The following is an 18,539-nucleotide window of genomic DNA, read 5'->3' as shown; positions in this document are numbered from 1 at the left end:
AACAACTTTAATGCATTGTTTTCTGATTTACTTGATTTTAACATTTTAGTACACTATTACATATTCTTTCTTTTTTTCTCTTTCTTTAAGATTTTATTTATTTATTTGAAACCGAAGGAGAGAGTGACCACATAAGCAGGGGGAGCAGCAGGCAGAGGGAGAGGGAGAATCGGACTTCACGCCGAGCAGGGAGCCTGATGTGGGACTTGATGCGGGGCTCGATCCCAGGACTCTGGGATCATGACCTGAGCCAAAGGCAGATGCTTAACCGACTGAGCCACCCAGGCGCCCCACTATTACATACTCTAAAAGGAAGAAACTTTTTTTGCTTTTAAATAAGGAAAGACCTTCTTAGATAGGGAAAAAGATGACCTCCCCGCTAGATTCTAGGTGGCTACTGAATGAATGGCTGTGCTTTGGCTCTTTCCATGTGAAGAGTCATTAGCAGTGTAACTTGTACATGAAACAGTGGTTTGTTTCCCCTTGATTAAGCCAGCCACCCATGAAAGGAGAATGTTATGAACATAATTTAAAAGCCAAGAAGAGAAGGGGAGGGAAGAGGGCTGAGACAGAGTGCTGGTGGAGGAACTACTAGGTATATGCTGGAGAGATCTGAACTTTGCCCACAGCGAAGCCCGCTCACAGGTTCCGCTCACACGGGGCTGTTCCTTCCGAGGGACTCTGCTGGTGGCATGGGCGTGTGTCCTAAAACCGTGGGCGATGGTCATGGGTCCAAGTAGATCTGGCTGCTTCCACGAGGCGTGGTGGACTGTGAAACACGGCATAGCTTGCTTTCCTTCGGGCTCCTGGCGGAACGTACTACTTTATGATTTTCAGAGTACTTTCTCCACTCTGTGAAGTGGCCACATTTCCAGGTAAGAATGAGGGGGTTGCAGCTGACCTTTCTCACTACGATTTAGTAGCAATAATCATTTAATAGTGTTGTCTTGTTTTTGTTTTGCTAGACTTGAGTGGACTCGGTCTATCCTAAGTCTATTTTAACTTTTCTAGAGCTTGCCCTTGACCTCTAATACCTGTACTGAGATTTTTCTAAGCATCAGAATGCTCAAAGCCAAGGTGTGGGTTTTTTTTTTTTAATATTTTTACTTTTATCATTTCTGACACCAAATGTGTGGGTGCCTCCCGCCTTCCACCCCACACACATCAACTAATGCTTCAACTCTGGACACCAACTGAGTGTCCCCCCCCATTCAATTTAATTCTGACACTGCCTGGAGTTAACATAGACCCCACAGGTTAAGGGCTCAGTGGCTCCCCCACATCAGACACCAGTCCCAGCATGTCACCTGTACATCTGACCAACTGGCTATAAATTCAAGGGAGGTTCCCACGACCCCTTCCTTAGGTATGATGATTTGCTAGAATGGCTCACAGTACTCAAGAAGACACTTTACTTACTATTACTGGTTTACTGTGAAGGATGTACCTCAGGAACAGCCAGACGGATGAGATGTGTAGGGTGAGGTAATGGCGGAAGGGCTGGGAGCCTCCATGCCCCTCTCTGGACGAGCCGCCGTCCCCGCACCTCAGTGTGTTTGCTGACCCGGAGGCTCTCCAAACCTCATCACTCAGGGGGGTTTATGGAGGTTCCATTAACGAGGCATGATTGAGTAAATCATTGGTCACTGGTGACTAACTCCATCACCAGGCCTCGATCCTCCCCAGGGCCAGAGATGGGGGTGAACGTTCCAACCCTCCTATTACATGGTTGGATTCTCTGACCACTAGCTGTTATCCTGAAGCTGCTTGGGGACCCACCAAGACTCACCTATTTTTTTTTTTTTTCTGAAGATTCCATTTATTTATTCGACAGAGATAGAGACAGCCAGCGAGAGAGGGAACACAAGCAGGGGGAGTGGGAGAGGAAGAAGCAGGCTCCTAGCGGAGGAGCCTGATGTGGGGCTCGATCCCATAACGCCAGGATCACGCCCTGAGCCGAAGGCAGACGCTTAACCGCTGTGCCACCCAGCTGCCCCACACGAATTTTTTTTTATCATAAACTCAGGAATGATTGAAAGGGGCTTGTTAAAATAGCAAAAGATGTTCCTGTTAGCTCTATCACTTTTCAAAGAGAAACTGTGTCAGGAACCAGGACAAAGGCCAAATACACACTTCATGTAGCACATAAGGGTAAGCTAAATGCCAACATGTCAGTTTCTGCCAGGCCCAAAAATACTAGTGTTGTAACTAATTCCTGTGCTAAAAATATACACATAAATATCTATGTAAATATGAAGACTAGATAAGTATTTTTTAAAAACTAAGTAAAAATTTAATCTTCTGGTCAAACTACAATCCTTCTAACACTACCAGACGTCTTTTTTTTTTTTTTTAAGATTTTTAAAATTTCTTTATCAGAGAGCATGAGCAGGGGGAGTGGCAGGCAGAGGGAGAAGCAGGCTCCCTGTTGAGCAAAGAGCCTGATGTGGGACTTGATCCCAGGACCCTGGGATCATGACCCAAGCTGAAGATATTTGCTTAACTGACTGAGCCACCCATGTGTCCCTAAACTACCAGACATCTTATGAATAAATGTTCTATACATTTTATTTATACATTTCAAGTCTTTACTGAACCTCTCAAAAAAAAAAACCCCAATTTATTTTTAATAACAAGGGATACTATATACCAGTTTCTTCTTTTTTCATTTCATTCATGTATATATAAGAACTCATAAACATTACATTATGGCTCATTAATCCGTAGAATTTAATCTTGGAGCGCAGGAGTATAAGGATGTGAGATGCGGCTGGCAGGCTCTCCCTTTCCCTGGCAGTGTGTGTCTGGACAGGGCATCTTCCTGAGCCCGAGCCGGCTTTCTTCTAAAACCCTAGCACTGCCTACATCATGGAGTCATCATGACAAATAAATGGAATAAATGTATACAGTCCTTTATTAAATGTAAATATTGTTCCTCAAAGCTAGTATTTCCATTTTATTAGTATTAACTCTATTTACTATATTGATATTTGCTTTTTCCTGTTTGCTGTTCCCCTTCCCTGACACTGAAATGGGGGAGGAAGAGAAAAACATCCCTAGAAATTGATACATATCACTGTTAGCTCCTCTAATCTGGGGGATTTTTACTCATGTTTATTAAGGAGCAGGCCCACTATTTTATAAGAATTCATATTCAAAAATTATTTTCTTAGTAGAAGTGACTTTTAGAAAGTCTGCTTTTGGGATGAGAGTTCACGTGGGTAGAAAGTGGCCGTGCCATTTTCAAAGGCACAGAATGAGCCAGTGTAACGGGTACAACAGGTGAGAGAGGGAAGGGAGGGCAGCTGTTATGCCACATCCCGATGTTTCCGAATGCATTTCTTGCTCACGTCATCGTCCAGTGTGGGTGTGCCTGGTCAGGGGACCCCACGGTGATCATTCAGGGACCCAGGCTGCTTTCCTCTGTGACTTCTCTTTGGTCCTTGAGTCCTGTCCGGTCAGCTGGATGCCGTGAAGCACCCTGACTCACACCCGGCAGGTGTGAGCAAACCTGGCTAAGTGACACAGTAGCCAGAGCTTGGCTGAGTGGCTGCCTGGCAGCGTGCGAAACTGAGAAATGCGTTCTAACCGTGACGGCCAACAGGCAGGTGCAGCGGGGGCGCCCTCCTGGGCTTCACACGCACCCGCTGCCCGTGAGCTACCGCTTCTGCCGCCCCACCTCGCGTAACCGTGGGGGGAAGGTATTCCCTAAAGGAAGATCCCTCTGCAGAGAAGAATGAAAGAATATTGGACTGGGATTCAGGGAACCTGCCAGGGTCCAGGTGTGACGGCCACTAACTAGACTCCTCTCCCCTGGAAGGAGCTTTGCAGACTATCTACGCCTTGTTCTAGGGAATGTGAAGCCCAGGGCAAGAAACTGACTTGCCTCTGGTCGTCCTCTGAGTGACCATTCCATATCCTGCAATGGCTTTGCTCTGCACGGTCCCTCAGCGTTCATTTGCCACAGTTTCCAGCATGGTTCCAGTGATGGAACAAACCAACTAATGAAAACACTAAGTCCTGGGGAATCAGTTGTCTCCCATGTGCTTCAGATCACAGTCACGGTACCACCAGGCTAGAAGGGATTTCAATGTCCTCTCGTCCAGTCCCTCATCAAGAACTTAAAAATCTCTATGCAGCCAGAGTAGTTTCCCGGTCTGCCTATTGCAACCTCTCAGAAGCAGCCATTTCCTAGAAGCTCCAGTTGTTAGCATGTTATTTTTTATGTGTTGCTGAAATCTGTCTTTATAATTTTAATCAGGCCATTTTGTTCCTGTTATCGGATGTGGCACATGTCGTTGAAGGAGACCTAACAGACTTACAGATATTTGTGGTTTATTACTAGGTCTTTCCTTCACCAATCTAAATGTCCTCGGCTTTTTCAGTGTTCCTGATTTGACGCTGTCTGCAGTCCATTTATGGTTTTTTGTTACTCTTTTCTGAATAAGTTGCAAGGCCATACCACCTCCTTCCTTCTAACTGCTATACTTCTATTTATTCATCCACAGATAGTATTCACTTCAAAAAAAAAAAAACCAACAACAACCAATTCCAGTATAGTTAACATACAGTGTTATATCAATTCTATACATTACTCAGTGCTCATGATGATAAATGTGTTCTTAATCCCCTTCACCTATTTCCCCCATCCCCCCATCCCCTCCCCCTGGGAACCATCAGTTCTCCATAGTTAAGAGTCTGTTTTTTGGTTTGTCTCCTTTTTTCTTTGTTCGTTTGTTTTGTTTCTTAAATGAGTGAAATCACATGGTCTTTGTCTTCTGGGACTGATCTATTTCACTTAGCATTATACTCTCTAGCTCCATCCATGTCATCGCAAATGGCAAGATTTCATTCTACTTAATGGCCGAATAATATTCCATTGTATACAGTCCACCTCCCCATCCATCCATCTGTCCATCAGTGGACACTATGGCTGTTTCTGTAGTCTGGCTATTGTAGATAACGCTGCTGTAAACATGGGGTGCATGTAGCTTTTCAAGTTAGAGTTTTCATTTTCTTTGGGCAGATACCCAGTAGTGGAATTACTGGATTAAGTGGTAATTCTTTTTTTCCCCCCAATTTTTTGAGGAACCTCCATTCTCCACAGTGGCTGCACCAGTTTGCATTCCCACCAACAGTGCACGAGGGTTCCTTTTTTCCCCCCACATCTTTGTCAACACTTGTTGCTTCTTGTGGTTTTTGATTTTAGCCATTCTGACAGGTGGAAGGTAATAACCCATCAGGGTTTTGACTTTCTTTTCCCTGTGATGAGTGATGCTGAGGATCTCCTCACGTGTCTGCTGGCCGTCTGGGTGTCTTCTTTGGAGACATGTCTGTTCGTGTCTTCTGGCGCTTATTTGTTTTTGCTGTGTTGAGTTGTAGAAGTTTTTTATCTATTTTGCATTTTAACCCTTTATCACATTTGTCATCTGCAGATATCTTCTCCCATTCCGTAGGTTGTCTTTTACTTTTGTTGGTTCTTTCCCTTGCTGTGCAGAAGCTTTTTATTTTGATGGTTTTGTTTCTCTTGCCTCAGAAGACATGTCTAGAAAAATGTTGCTATGGCCGATGTTATAGAAATTATTGTCTGTTCTCTCTTCTGGGATTTTTATGGTTTCAAGTTTCACATTTAGGTCCTTAATGCATTTTGAGTTTACTTGTATGTGTGGTGTAAGGAAGTGACCCAGTTTCATTCTTTTGCATGTAGCTGTCCAGTTTTCCCAACACCATTTGTTGAAGAGACTGTCTTTTTCCCATTGCATATTTTTGCCTCCTTTGTTGAAGATTAATTGACCATATAATCATGGGTTTATTTCTGGGCTCTTCATTCTGTTTCACTGACCTACGTGTCTGTTTTTGTGCCAGTACCAGACTGTTTTGATCACTACAGCTTTGTAGTGTATCTTGAAATCTGGGAACGTGATATCTCCAGTTTTGTTGTTCTTTTTGAAGATTGCTTTGGCTATTTGGGTTCTTTTCTGGTTCCATTCAAATTTTAGGATTATTTATTCTCATTCTGTGAAAAATGCTTTTGGTGTTTTGATAGGCATTACATTAAGTCTGGAGATTAGTTTGGGTAGTATGGACATTTTAACAATATTTGTTTTTTCAATCCATAAGCACAGAATATTTTTCCATTTTTTTGGTGTCATCTTCAGTTTCTTTCATCAATGTTTTATAGTTTTCAGAGTACACATCTTTTACCTCATTGGTTAAGTCTATTCCTAGGCATTTTATTCTTTTTGTTGCAATTATAAATGGGACTGTTAACTTAATTTCTCTTTTTGCTACTTTATTATTAGTGTACAGAAATGTAATGTTTTTCTGTATATTAATTTTGTATCCTGTGACCTTACTGAATTCACCTATCAGCACTACTAATTTTTTGGTGGAGTCTTTTAGGGTTTTTTCTATATGTAGTATCATGTTTAGTGAAAGTTTTACTTCTTCTTTACCAATTTGGATATCTTTTATTTCTTTTTCTTGTGTGATTGCTGTGGCTGGGTCTTCCAGTACTCTGTTGAGTAAAAGTGGTGAGAGTGGATGTGTTCACTTTTTTAATAGCTGTATCATCTGGGTAACTGGTAGTGGTCACTCTCAGGCAAGGCCTATAATCTTCTGTATTTAAAAGCATATTTCAGACAGAGAAAAATGGGGCACATGCATCAGGAAATGTAAACTTACCCAGAAGTCCTAGTATACTTGTTACATCTCACTGTCCAGAAATGAGCCACATTTCCAGCCCCATGTACAAGAGCAGCTGAGAAGATAATGTGTTTCGCTTGGTCAGATGGATATGCTAATAAGTAAATCAGGATTTGATACGGAGATTGGGTAGGCATGTAGCAGTTTCTGCTGTTACTTATTCAGTTGAGAAAGTTTCCTCCTACCTTGCTAATTTTTTTTTCAATGAGTGATGGTTTAATTTGGTTTTTTTTCTTCAGTATTTCTGGAAATCAATCATTTGTTTTTCTCTTTTGTTTTGCTATTGTGGTGAATCACAATAACAGACCTTTCTAATGGTATACCAGTCTTGATAACAATCATGATACTCTTGCTTTTTTTAAAAAAAAATTCTAGTATAATTAACATACAGTGTTATATTAGTTTCAGGTGTATATTCTTGCTTTGTTTTAATATACTGCTGGGCTTTGTTTACCATATTTTATTGGGGTTTTTTAAATCTATGTACATGAATAAGAGAGACCTATAGTTTTTCTTATTCTTATCTAGACCATCCATCTACTTTGGGTTTCAGAATTATACTATCTTCATAAATTAGTTTGGAAGCTCTCCTTTCCTCTTCTCTGGAACGGCTAGTATATGATGGAGCTTTTCTGCTCCTCTCCTGGGAAGCCATCTGGGCCTGATATGTGTGTGTGTGTGTGTGCAGGTGATGCTTAGATGCAGATTCCTCTTCTAGGGATTTGATTTCTTTTGTTATGGATCTAATCAGATTATCTAATTCCTCTTTTTGGCCATTTTGGCCATTGATATTTTTCTAGGATGTCATCCACTTAGTCTAATTGTCATTTAGTTGTTTATAGAATTCTTACAACTTTTTATCCTCCTGAACCATAGCTGTGTCCCATTTTTTTTCCCTGTCTGATCTATTTTGCCTTTCTCCTAGTTTTGCAAGGTTGTCTCTTTTATTAGTCTTTTTTTTTTTGAAGAATCAGCTTTTATTTTTATTTGTCCTCTCAAATTCATCAATGTTTGTCCTTTTATTATATTTCCTTTGTTTTACATCCGTTGCGTTCCTTATTTCCTTCTTGATTGCTTAGCTCTCACTTCTCCATGATACTTACTATCTAATGTATGCATGTAAGATTCCATGATTATTCAGCTCACTAATTAGCACTCTTTGGGTGTATGTGTTCGGTTACTAATAATACACTAATTGTCCTTCCTTCCTGCCCATCTCGCTCCATCCGGCCTGTGGAGACGTTAGGAGAGATTTGGCAGCTGCCTCGTCAGGATCCAGGTGCACCACCCACGGTGTTTCCTTGGTGTGTTCATCTTCATAATCCAGACGGCGGGTGGTCTGAGTTGTCGTTAGTCCTCATAATCACTGGCTCGTCTTCTAAGCAGTCACAAATTATCCTTTTAGCATGTCTTCATACACCAGGGGTGCAAAATCTGCCTTCTCGATTTGTCAAATGCTGACCACAGCCATCCGGATGCCCTGTTTTCTTTGAGAAAGCCTTTCTCGGCGTGCAGACGGAGTCCGTTCCAGCCGGCTCGGGGACGGCATTTCTGCTCTCCCCTTCCAATAACAACACTACACTTTTTTAGTCTAAAATTCAGTCTCCTTGACAGAAAGACCAAAGTCAAACGGAATTCAGAGAACTTCTGATGTCTCTATGTCCCTTGTTTTCCTGTCGCTAGAAGTTGAGCTGAAACAGTGTGTGCGTTTAGCCTTGAACTGTTCTGACAAACTGTGTTTCACTTTTGTGTTCGGTATTTCTGCTGCTCTTCGTACAAGCTGCCGACACCTCCGCTTTTATTCTAACAGATGCATTTTAAACCACCTCTCATTGAGGATCTCCTGGGGATGCTGGACTTCCCATAACCTCTCTGCTCTCAGCGTCTTCATCTCTACAATGACAGGGTTGGACTGGGGGATCCACCTTGAGGTCCATCCAGCCCTGAAAGCTGGCCCGCCCTGCAGGAAAGCAGACTGCTTTGTGGAGCCCTGTCTGCTTCCGTCTCTGAAGTCCCCCGATGTTCTCCCTGATCCCTGAGAACTTTCTGTGCTCGCTCTGCATTCCATTTCAAAGCAAGAAGAAAGGAAAGGGCTTAAAGGAGAAATTTATGCTAGTAAAAAGTAATTTTTTTTTTTTCTCAAAATGGGAAAGAGAATTTGAGAGGGAGCCTCTGAGGGGAAGCATGGGTCCGCTGGAAGGAAGCCCCATGTTAGGACCATCTGTCCTGGGCTCATAGTCCTTCTCATCTGTCAGTCAGGGGACCTGTGTGGGTACCCCTCAACTCTCTGAGCCGCTGTTTGGTCTGCGACTAACCAAAAACCAGGATAAAACTACCTTTCCTTTTCAGTGCAAAGAGTTGATGTGAAGATGAAATCATAACGTGCAAGACACTTGTGTAAACGATCAAGCATTCGGCAAACGCAGGGAGCCATTATTCCCATAGAGATCCCAGCCTCCATTCTTTTACAGAAGGAGAAACGCTAACCCGGGCAAGTTCCGTGCTACGTCATCTTCTGCGATGGAAGTGACTCAGAGCGCTGCTTTCTCTCCCTCATGGAATTGTAGAACTTTGCTGTTTCTGTGCTCTGTCATAATACATAGGAGAGCCTTGCTCTGATATAAAGCGCCATTCAGATGAGAAGTATAATTGTTATTATTCACATTTCACGGGAGTTCTTTTGTCTATGATCTGTTATCTGCTCACTTTTCAGCATTTCACAAACATGAACTCTGCGACACACAGCTCATTTTCATAATGGAGATTTCCCAGTGAGTGAAGTGGATGATTGCTTAAAGCATATGATTGGCTTTTTCGTTAAACAGTGCATATGCAGACATGGACATGAGCCAAATTCCCCTAGAGGCAACTTGACACTTGCAAATCAAGATGACAGAAACCCACTTCCCCACCGCTCTGTGGCAAGACATTCAGACCAGATATCTCAACCATGGGAGAATTTGTCCTTGTGCCCAAAGGAATAGGCAAAATAGCACTCCTCAAGGGCCCACAACCTATTAGTGTGAAATATTAATACACCATTGCAGACACCAATCAGACATGTGGCTGAGCTCACTGTGAGTTGTCCATTCAAAGAGAAATGCTAACTTTGTAAATGATTTCCTTGTAGCTTCTCTACTGAGACCCAAGCTCTCAAGTGTCTGCTGGATGCCTGACCGTGGGTTTCCCACAGCGCCTCAAATGCTCAACAGAAATTGGACTCACCATTTTTTCCCCCAAATCTGGTCTTTGAACTATGTTCCCTAGCCCCATACTCCCATTGACCCAGACTAGAAACTTCGACCTCATCTGAGGCACCTCCTTTCTTTGTATTCTCTTTTCTCTAGCCCTCGATCTGCTCCTCGTCTCTTCCGGATTAGATTAGACTATTCCAGGAATCTTTCTTTTGTGTCCCTGAACAGACTCCCCTACATATATTCCCTGGCTTCTCCAATATGTCTTTCATGCTGCCCTAGAATTCTCAGAACAAAATTCAGGTTGGGCCATGTGCCTCTTTTGTGGGCTCCCTATCGCCTACAAAGTAAATTCCATGCTCTTCAGCGTAAAATTCGAGGCTGTTCACCATAGGCCCTTGTATTATTAATTGGGAAGTATTCGTTCAGTAGAGATAATGAGAGATACACAACTAAAAATGACTTGAATAGTGAGAAATACTGATTTTTCTCACTTACCCAGAAATCCTGAAGTCTCAGGATCAAGGACTGGTTTATTCAGCAGCAAAGCACAAGCACCCAGACGTTTTCGGCCCTTGTGCTGTGTCATCCAGCACGTGTTGGCTTTTGTCCTCAGGCTTGCCCCCTCTCGAACCCCATCATGGCTGCTGTGGCTCCGATATCACATCTTCCCTCCCACATGTAACCGTATAGGAAAACACGTTTCTTCCTCTGCAGGAAAACCTGCACATGAGCCCCTAGCAGATTTCCCTTCTATCTCACTGAGCAGAATATCATACGTCGTACTTACCAACCATGGGCAAGGAAGTAGAATTACGGTATTTTGTATTGGCTTGTACAAGTAAGCATTCACCCCTTGAAATCAGGGTTCTTCCTGCCAGAAAGAAAGGAAGCAGGGGAGGGAGTTTGGTTGCAGTGGCCCCTGTTAGTATCTGCCAGGGTTTGTACCTAGTGGTTAATCCCACCCACCCACCACTGGCCCCTGGCCACCGGATTGCTCTCCAGTCTCAGAACCTAGCACGTGTTTCATTTTCCTGTGCGTTCTTGCTTCCTTTACCATCACCTGCAATTCCTTCTCCACCTCTAGGGGCCCTTGGCGCCTCGCGGCTTGGTAGGGCAAGCGGCTTGGGACACCCAGCAGCATGAAGCCTCTGCACACCTCGCTCCCTGCCCCTGTCACAGGCGTACACAGGACTTCCATTCCTGTAGGCCGTAAGGGCCCTTAGTTAGCCGGTCTTGTCCTTCCCGTGGCCCTTATCACCGTGCTTGGAACGTGACGGCAACGTTTGCCGAATGACACTCCCTGTGAGTTACCATTCCCGTGTTTGACTTGCAGGTCGGCGCAGCCAGCATCGTCCCCCAAGACGGTGAGCAGAACGGCCTTATGGGGAGAGTGGACGAAGGTGTGGATGAATTTTTCACCAAGAAGGTGACCAAAATGGATTCCAAGTGAGTTCAAAGTCATTCCACTACTAATACTGCTTAATGCACGTTGAAGTTACTAAGTTGCCATTAAACTTACCGTGCCAAGGCTTGTTTATCTTATTTATATATATTATGTGGGATTGACTATTCTGATGGTTTGCAAAACGTGATCTCGAGGCCAGCAATCTCACTTGTCAACTGGGAACTTATTAGAAATGCAGATTCTCAGGCTGCTACCCCAGGCGCACTGAATCAGAAACTCTGGATGTGGGGCCCAGCAGTCTGTACTTTAGTAAGCCCTCCAGGGTAAGCTGAGGCATGCTCCAGTTTGAGAACCATTGTCCTGTTCTAAAATAGACCACAAAACACACCCAGGTATTTTTTAGGGCTTTACCACCGACACCTGGAAGACTGTTCCAGGGCGGTGAACTTTGACAGCTGACATTGCTTATTTGTAAATTCTACTCGCTCGGAATTTGGCATTGCGGGGGAGGGGCTGTATTGCTGCTAAATGGTACAGCTTCGACAGACTGTCAACACGCAGTTATCCTAGTTTCTTATTCTTAAGTGGTGTTTCCTTAAAAGACAGTCCTATTACGAACTTCTACTAACAGTTGTTGAACCTGGAACACTTCTAGCATTAAGCAGGATTTGTACCGAGTTGTTTAATCCCCAGCCCAAATCAGACCTATCCCCAAATACACTCTTAACGTGGGTTTGTGTCCGTGGAGTATTCTGCACCTGGTGATACCCGGTTCAGGAATGAGTTGAAACCATGGTGATAAGCTGAGGCTGGGAGGGTGGGCAGGCCAGCATGGGTGGGGAAGACACCGGTCCATTCTGTGGGTCGATGCGCCTTATCGTGCCTCAGCAGGTTGGCGAGCTGGAAATAAGTGAAGTTTTTATATCCATACCAGTATAACTTACTGCATGTTAGAAGCTTTAGGACCCAATTATTTGTCTTCTTTGACACTGGCCTTGAAGCTTGGCATCCTAGGAAAGATTCCCTGCTCCCATTCTTCAAGAACCAACCTCAATGTCATTTATTCTTTGAAGCTGTCTTAGGACTGCTCCGCCCCCCCCCCATTATTTGCTTTTTCTCTGCTGCTGACTCAAAGCCTTTTTTTTTTTCATTCTCTGCACCCATCTGTCAGAGCACACACGATCCCCTGAGCGTTTCTTCTGTTTTACATTTTTTTACGGTATGAGGGAAGGACGGATGTATTCTCTGTGTAAAAGATTCAGGCAGTCCCAGTGTGCCGACATAAACAGAATGAAATGGGAAAGTCCTTTTTGATGATTTGCTCTCAAGTCAGTTGTCCCCAGAGAATGCTTGTCCCCAGGTCTTCCTGGTCATTATAACTTGAGTGTCTGACACAGCCTGTAATACAGTTTGCCTCCAGTCACAGTTGGTGAGTGAATTTAGACAGTCTCGCCCTGTATCCCTACTAACAACAGACGCCGTTGCGGGCTTACCTCCTCCTACACTCGGAAGTTGGCATGTTGTTATGGAGAGGTGTATGCACACCTGAGCTGAACCAGGTACACCTGCCCCCGTGGGATCTCCCGCATCCTTAGGATGCCTTCTTCTCTAATGGGCTCTGGAGGAAAGTCAGGCAAATTTTAGAAGGTATAAAATCCACTTTCTACAAAGATACTGCTCTGGGAGTATGTTCCAGTGCACAAATAGAAGTAGAGATCAGTTTTCATCAAATAATAATGAAATCTACTAGAAGTTTTGATTTTTTAAAAATTTCTTTTTGTTATATATAAACAGACTGTCAGTTTGATATGTAAAGGGCTAGGCCTGGGCAACATTGTAAGTAGTATGAAGAACGTTTGCAAATCAAAGTTATAAATGCTCCTAGCTTGAAACGCCAGATGTTCTGCAAGTCTCTTACAAAAAAAAACAAACAAAAAAACCCCTCCATTGTTTTTTTCCCCCCACTCCCTGTTCCCCAGAGGCAATTAATTCCTATGCCTTTAGCTGTTTGTTTTTTATTCGTGCTTCCATATTCTTTAATAACATTTTTTTGCTCTTTCCTGTTTTTCAGATTTAGATAGCAAGCATGACTGTTAGCTTCTCCCTGTCGAGGATGATAATTGAGCTCTGCTACACTGTGACCCTACTGCCCCCCCACACACACTTTTCCATGTGAATATTCACGGCTGACTTACACCATCTTTGGGTCTGCTCTCCCTGCAGTTAATAATCATCCCCTTTGTGTTTGCGACATTTCCGTATTCCTGTCCCTGCCATATCCCATACCTCTCCAAGAAAGGTATAAATGTCCTCTGCATTTGGCCAGGTATCCTCCATGTCATCTCCTGGGACAGACAGACACATCCTTCACTGCTGCCTGACCGACTTCGTGTGCCATCTGGGCCCATTTCCCTGCTGTCACCCCTGCCGCCTCCCGTCTCTGTCTGCTGGGGGCTTCCCTTCGCTGCATGCCTGTGTCCTTTTCCTGTTTCCTTTGGCCTGTGTCTTCTCCTTCCCTCTTTGACTGCCTTGTGGTGGTGGATGGCCTCCTCCCATTGCCCCCTGGGAAGTGCAGCTTAGGAGAAGTCTCAGAGACTCATAGATCTGTCTTTCCTTTTGATTAACAGTGTGACTCCGATGGAATTCTCGATTGAATCCATCTTACCTTAGAATTTTCAACCTGGTCCCATTGCCTTCTAGCGTCTAGGGTTGCTGTAAGAGTCTGTCTGTCGGGGAGCAAGAATTCCTGACCCCTTCAAGGTCCTTCTCGCCAGACTAAGAATCAAATTGACATGAGAAAGATTAAAAAGAGAAAGTCAAATATAATAGTACGTACAGGGAAGCTACACAGAAAGGAAATTTCCAAAGGCAGTCAGGCAAAATGAGGCACATATGTCGTTTTGAACTAAGGAAAAGGGGACAGGGGTCTGGGACTTCAACAGCAAAGAATGCAGTTCTTAGGAAGAGTAAATGTTTGGTACACAAATGTCTGCTGGGCCACTCAGACAAGGGGGCATAGAGGACCTTGATCCAGCAGGCCTTGCTAGGTTCCTCCCACTCCTGGTTCAGAGCGTAATGTAGTTCTCGACGCCGACAGCTCTCTTCCTGGAGCAGCTCCTCTGTGTAATTCTTTCAGGCAGTCGCGGGGGATGGAAGGAGCTTTTCCTGAATCGGCTGGGATTTGATGACTTTTTCGCTCAAAATAATCACGCATTCAAAGCAGCCCATCTTGAGGCAGCCTGGCCTTGGCCCCTACAATCCAGTGTCGTCATGAGCCCTGATCCTTTGTTACTTGTTTTTGTTTTTACTCTTTTCTGGAAGCATTTGGGATTTTTCTCTTTGTTCCCAGAAATTTATGATGATTGGCTCTGGGTAGGTTTGTTTTGTTTTGTTTTTTGTCTGCACCCATTTGCTAGGTCCCAATGAGCCATTTCAATCTGAAAATTCATGTGCTTTGGCTCTGAAATTTTTCTTGAATTATTTTTTTCATAATATCTTCCCTTCCTTTTTCTCTTTTATATTTTCTTAAAACATCCATTATTCAAATTATGTGTTTCCTCTGTTAATCCACTAGTTTTGTTCTGTTTTGTTTTTGTCTTTTCTCTCTCATGTTCTCATTCTTTCTGTTACCCGCCCCTATTCCTCACCGTCTGGGAGATTTCCTCAGCTGTATCTTCCAACCTTGAGTTTCATACTCCTGCTGTCACATTTTCCTATTACGCTTGTTCGATGGCACAACAGTTTTTGCTCTCTCATTTAAAATGAAATAGGTGTACTGTATGGTGATTAACATAATATAATAAAATTAAAAAAAATGAAATAGGACTAGTGAGCTTGGAAGTTGGTGTCTTAGAGGCAGTGAGGCTCTAATGGGATGCCCGGGAAACCCTGCTTCCCTACCCCAAATAATGAATATTATACTCTCTTGTTAACAACTGCACATAAAAGGTAGAAACCCAAACCCACACACACACACAGCTTGTTGTCTCTTAAGCTTATCTACTCACATCTCAAGAGTGTGCTTTGTTTTTTGTTTTGTTTTTTTAAAGATTTTATTTTTAAGTAATCTCTCCATCCAGTGTGAGGCTCGAACTCACAACCCTGAGATCAAGAGTTGCTTTCTGCAGCCACTGAGCCAGCCAGGCGCCCCTTAAGAGTGTACTTGTGGTTTAATAAACTTCCCTGCTTATGTTGCTCTCCACTGTGTTGTGTGTCTGTCCTTGAATTCTTCCTCATGATGAGACCAAGAGCATTCTGGGACGTCTCTGGGACGGGCTGGGTCAAGGGCCCAGGGTCTCCCCAGTTCACCCGGCAACAAGTAGAGCGTGTTGACTGGTGGACCTCAATGTAGGGTACCCTTCTTGGACCATTTTGTTGGGTGAGGGTTTCCCTGACTATCCAAGTCTTTGGGACTTTTCTCGAGCTTGTGAGAAATTTGATCTCCTGCCTGGAGGGTATGAACCTGGTTGCCCCATTCTAGGATCCAGAATGAGAGAAAAATCCTGGGAGTATCTCTGTCCCAGCAGGCTTTCCTGTGATTGTTGGGGAGGAAAAATAATTTTCTCTCTACCCTTCTAGGCCCCTGGCTGAGATACTCCTATAATGAAAGATTAACTGGAGAAAAACAGAAGTTCAAGAACATGGATACCTCCTGTATACATGGGAGAGACCCAGAAAAACTGAGTAGCTCCCCAAAATGGCTCGAGCCACCACCTTAAATACCATTTTCACTAAAGGCAAAAAAGATGTTGGGTTGGGGGCAGGGGACAAGTGTGGGGAGGTTACCAGGAAAAGGACTGTAAACGGGGTAATGGTGTTACGCAGATTTAAGTCCATACCTCCTCCATTGCGAAGTTTCTAGAGATTGTTATCCTTTCCTGCTACTGAGAGGAATACACCCTCACAAATGGAGATTTCTCTTAGAAAGGGCTCTTCCAAAAGGGCAACTTCTCAGTTTGCAGATCTTCTCCGGCATCTGCTATTTCTTAATCAGCCTAAAATAATCCTTATGCCAAAGAGGTATATTTTGGGGTGCCACAGTCTGCTGCCCTCCACCCAAAGCTCCCTGTTTTCACAGAACACATGTCTCAGCTGTCCTGCTGGCCCTCGCCTCCCTGGCCGGTAAACTTGGGTGCAAAGGGGCAGTTTTGGGCTCTGGTTTGAGAAGAGGATCCGATGGTTTGGAAGAGGATCTGATGGGCTTCTAGCTCTCTCCCTCTCTAGAGCCCCCTTCACTTCTGTTTCCAGAGGTGCCTGGAGCCCCGTGCAAGCCCGCCGCCTCTCGTCTCCCCCATTGGCGCTTCAGGTGGCGGCTTTCCACTTCTGTCAAGCCCGTTCTCACTCACATTTCTCTTGGCTTCCAGACTTTGTTGTTTTTGCCTTTCTTCTGCTCTGGGGCTTTTGCCTTTATTTTTCTCTTTCCACCTTTGGCCGTGATTTCACGGGGAACTCAGAGGAGCTAACGGGGCTGAGTCTGCCAACTCTGAGTGAAAGGCACCAGTGAGACCTCCCATCGGCCCCTTTGACTTGCTCTTTCCAAACCTACCCTTTCCCCCATTCCTGAACATACTTTTGTTCTGGAACTTTCTCTTTCATGCAACTCTCTACCAAAGCTCACTTGTGTCTGTTGGCTCCTTCAGTGGTATTACATTTAAGCAAGGACCCACAGCTTTGTCTGAGTTGAGCACTAAGGATGAGGTTTCAGATGTGATCTAGTGATTATGCAAGGATTTTAGGTGGCTGTGGGGAAATGTGGCCCTTTCCATTGCCAGTCAAACTAAATGAGGCCATCGCCCACCTGTGTCTTAGAGGAGCCAGCTTTGCTGGAAGTTCTTACAGGTGGAAAGGCAATTGACCAGAGCGTTTAGTAAAAAACACCTGCCCCTTCAGGTTCTCATTCTTAACTGGTGGGGTGCCTCCATCTCCTGACCTGTGGCTATGATAATTCCACACTTCTGTTTACCAAGGGCAATGACTCAAAAATTTTAACTGCTTCAGAATGGCTGCTGGATAAGCATCAATCTCCATATTTGTATTTTGACTGATTCTGGCTAGAACTTTAATTACAGCAAAACCCACAGTATTTGTTCTTTTGAATCCCAGGAGATCATCAGCAAGAGGCTCCGAGTCCCACGAGCTTAGCGAAGGAGGAGATGAAAAGAAAAAGCGAGACTCTCGGAAAAGCGGCTTTCTCAATTTAATCAAATCCCGGTCCAGATCTGAGCGGCCACCCACCTCCTTGATGACGGATGAACCGTCCTCGCCAAAAGGGGTCGTCAGAAGTCCGGCCACGGACACCCCCAGGAAGGACGCAAAGCCTGTGGAGCACAACGGCAGTTCGGAGCGGACAGAGGACATAAAAACCCCCGACTCCCTTGAGGAAGGTCAAGGGGAAGACGTGGGCAAGGTGGAGCGGAGCGACAGCAAGAGAAGCCCGCAGGGCGGGCGAAGGTACGGGGTGCAGGTGATGGGCAGCGGTCTGCTGGCGGAGATGAAGGCCAAGCAGGAGAGGAGAGCGGCCTGTGCGCAGAAGGTGAGGGTGGGTCCGCTCTGACTCGGTGGTCTGTGTGGCTGTGAGAGAGGTACAGAGGTAGCCTGTTCAGTTAAATAAAAATCCAAAACCAAAAGCCTTTTTCCAAAAGAACCCAGAGCACAGACGACAAAGGCATGGCCACGTTTGCCCCTGGCGCGAGGGCCCGCTCTTCGGTCCCAGTGTTTGAAGGTAAGTCGTTGGCTGAGAGTCGGCCAGCCTTTCCCCACCCGCCGAGGTGCTTCCTGTGCGAGTCAGGAGCCTGGGACCACGGTTGCCAGGAAATGCTCAAAGCCGGGGAGAGGACCAGTCTGTTGAAGCCAAAATGAGACCTGAGCGGGGCCAGAAACAGAACTGACTGAGGCAAATAAAAATACTGAAACTGGGGGGTGCCTGGCTGGCTCAGTCAGTAGAGCGAGCGACTCTTGATTTCAGGGTTGTGAGTTCGAGCCCCGTGTCGGGTGTAGAGGTTACTTAGAAATACTGACCCCAAATTCTAATTATATAAAAGTAGGTCTGCTTTTCAGTTTTTGCATAATTCCATTTTTCCAAACCTAAACATTCCTTCCTATATTCCAGATTTGAAAGTCAAAAGGAAAAATAGTCAAGGTGTTCTGTTAGAATTAATGAATACTTGATCATTGAGGTAGGTTGTGGATTGCTATGAAGAAAAACTTGATCGTTTCAAAATTGCCAAGTCCCC

The 18,539-nt window shown here is 44.5% G+C and overlaps 1 protein-coding gene across 1 annotated transcript in view; it reads left to right on the top strand.

The window, feature by feature from the left end:
• Positions 1-18,539, top strand: part of CARMIL1 (capping protein regulator and myosin 1 linker 1) — a 301,196-nt gene that overhangs the window by 262,918 nt on the left and 19,739 nt on the right. Inside the window, exons 33-34 of the mRNA XM_034660237.1 lie at positions 11,236-11,348; positions 17,410-17,839. Coding sequence (XP_034516128.1) covers positions 11,236-11,348; positions 17,410-17,839 — 543 coding nt within the window. The remainder of the gene's footprint in view (positions 1-11,235; positions 11,349-17,409; positions 17,840-18,539) is intronic.

The sequence above is a fragment of the Ailuropoda melanoleuca genome, chromosome 5 (assembly GCF_002007445.2).
Source record: "Ailuropoda melanoleuca isolate Jingjing chromosome 5, ASM200744v2, whole genome shotgun sequence".
NCBI classification, from domain to species: domain Eukaryota; kingdom Metazoa; phylum Chordata; class Mammalia; order Carnivora; family Ursidae; genus Ailuropoda; species Ailuropoda melanoleuca.
Note: the sequence above shows the minus strand (reverse complement) of the source record. Positions and strands in the feature narration are given on the sequence as shown.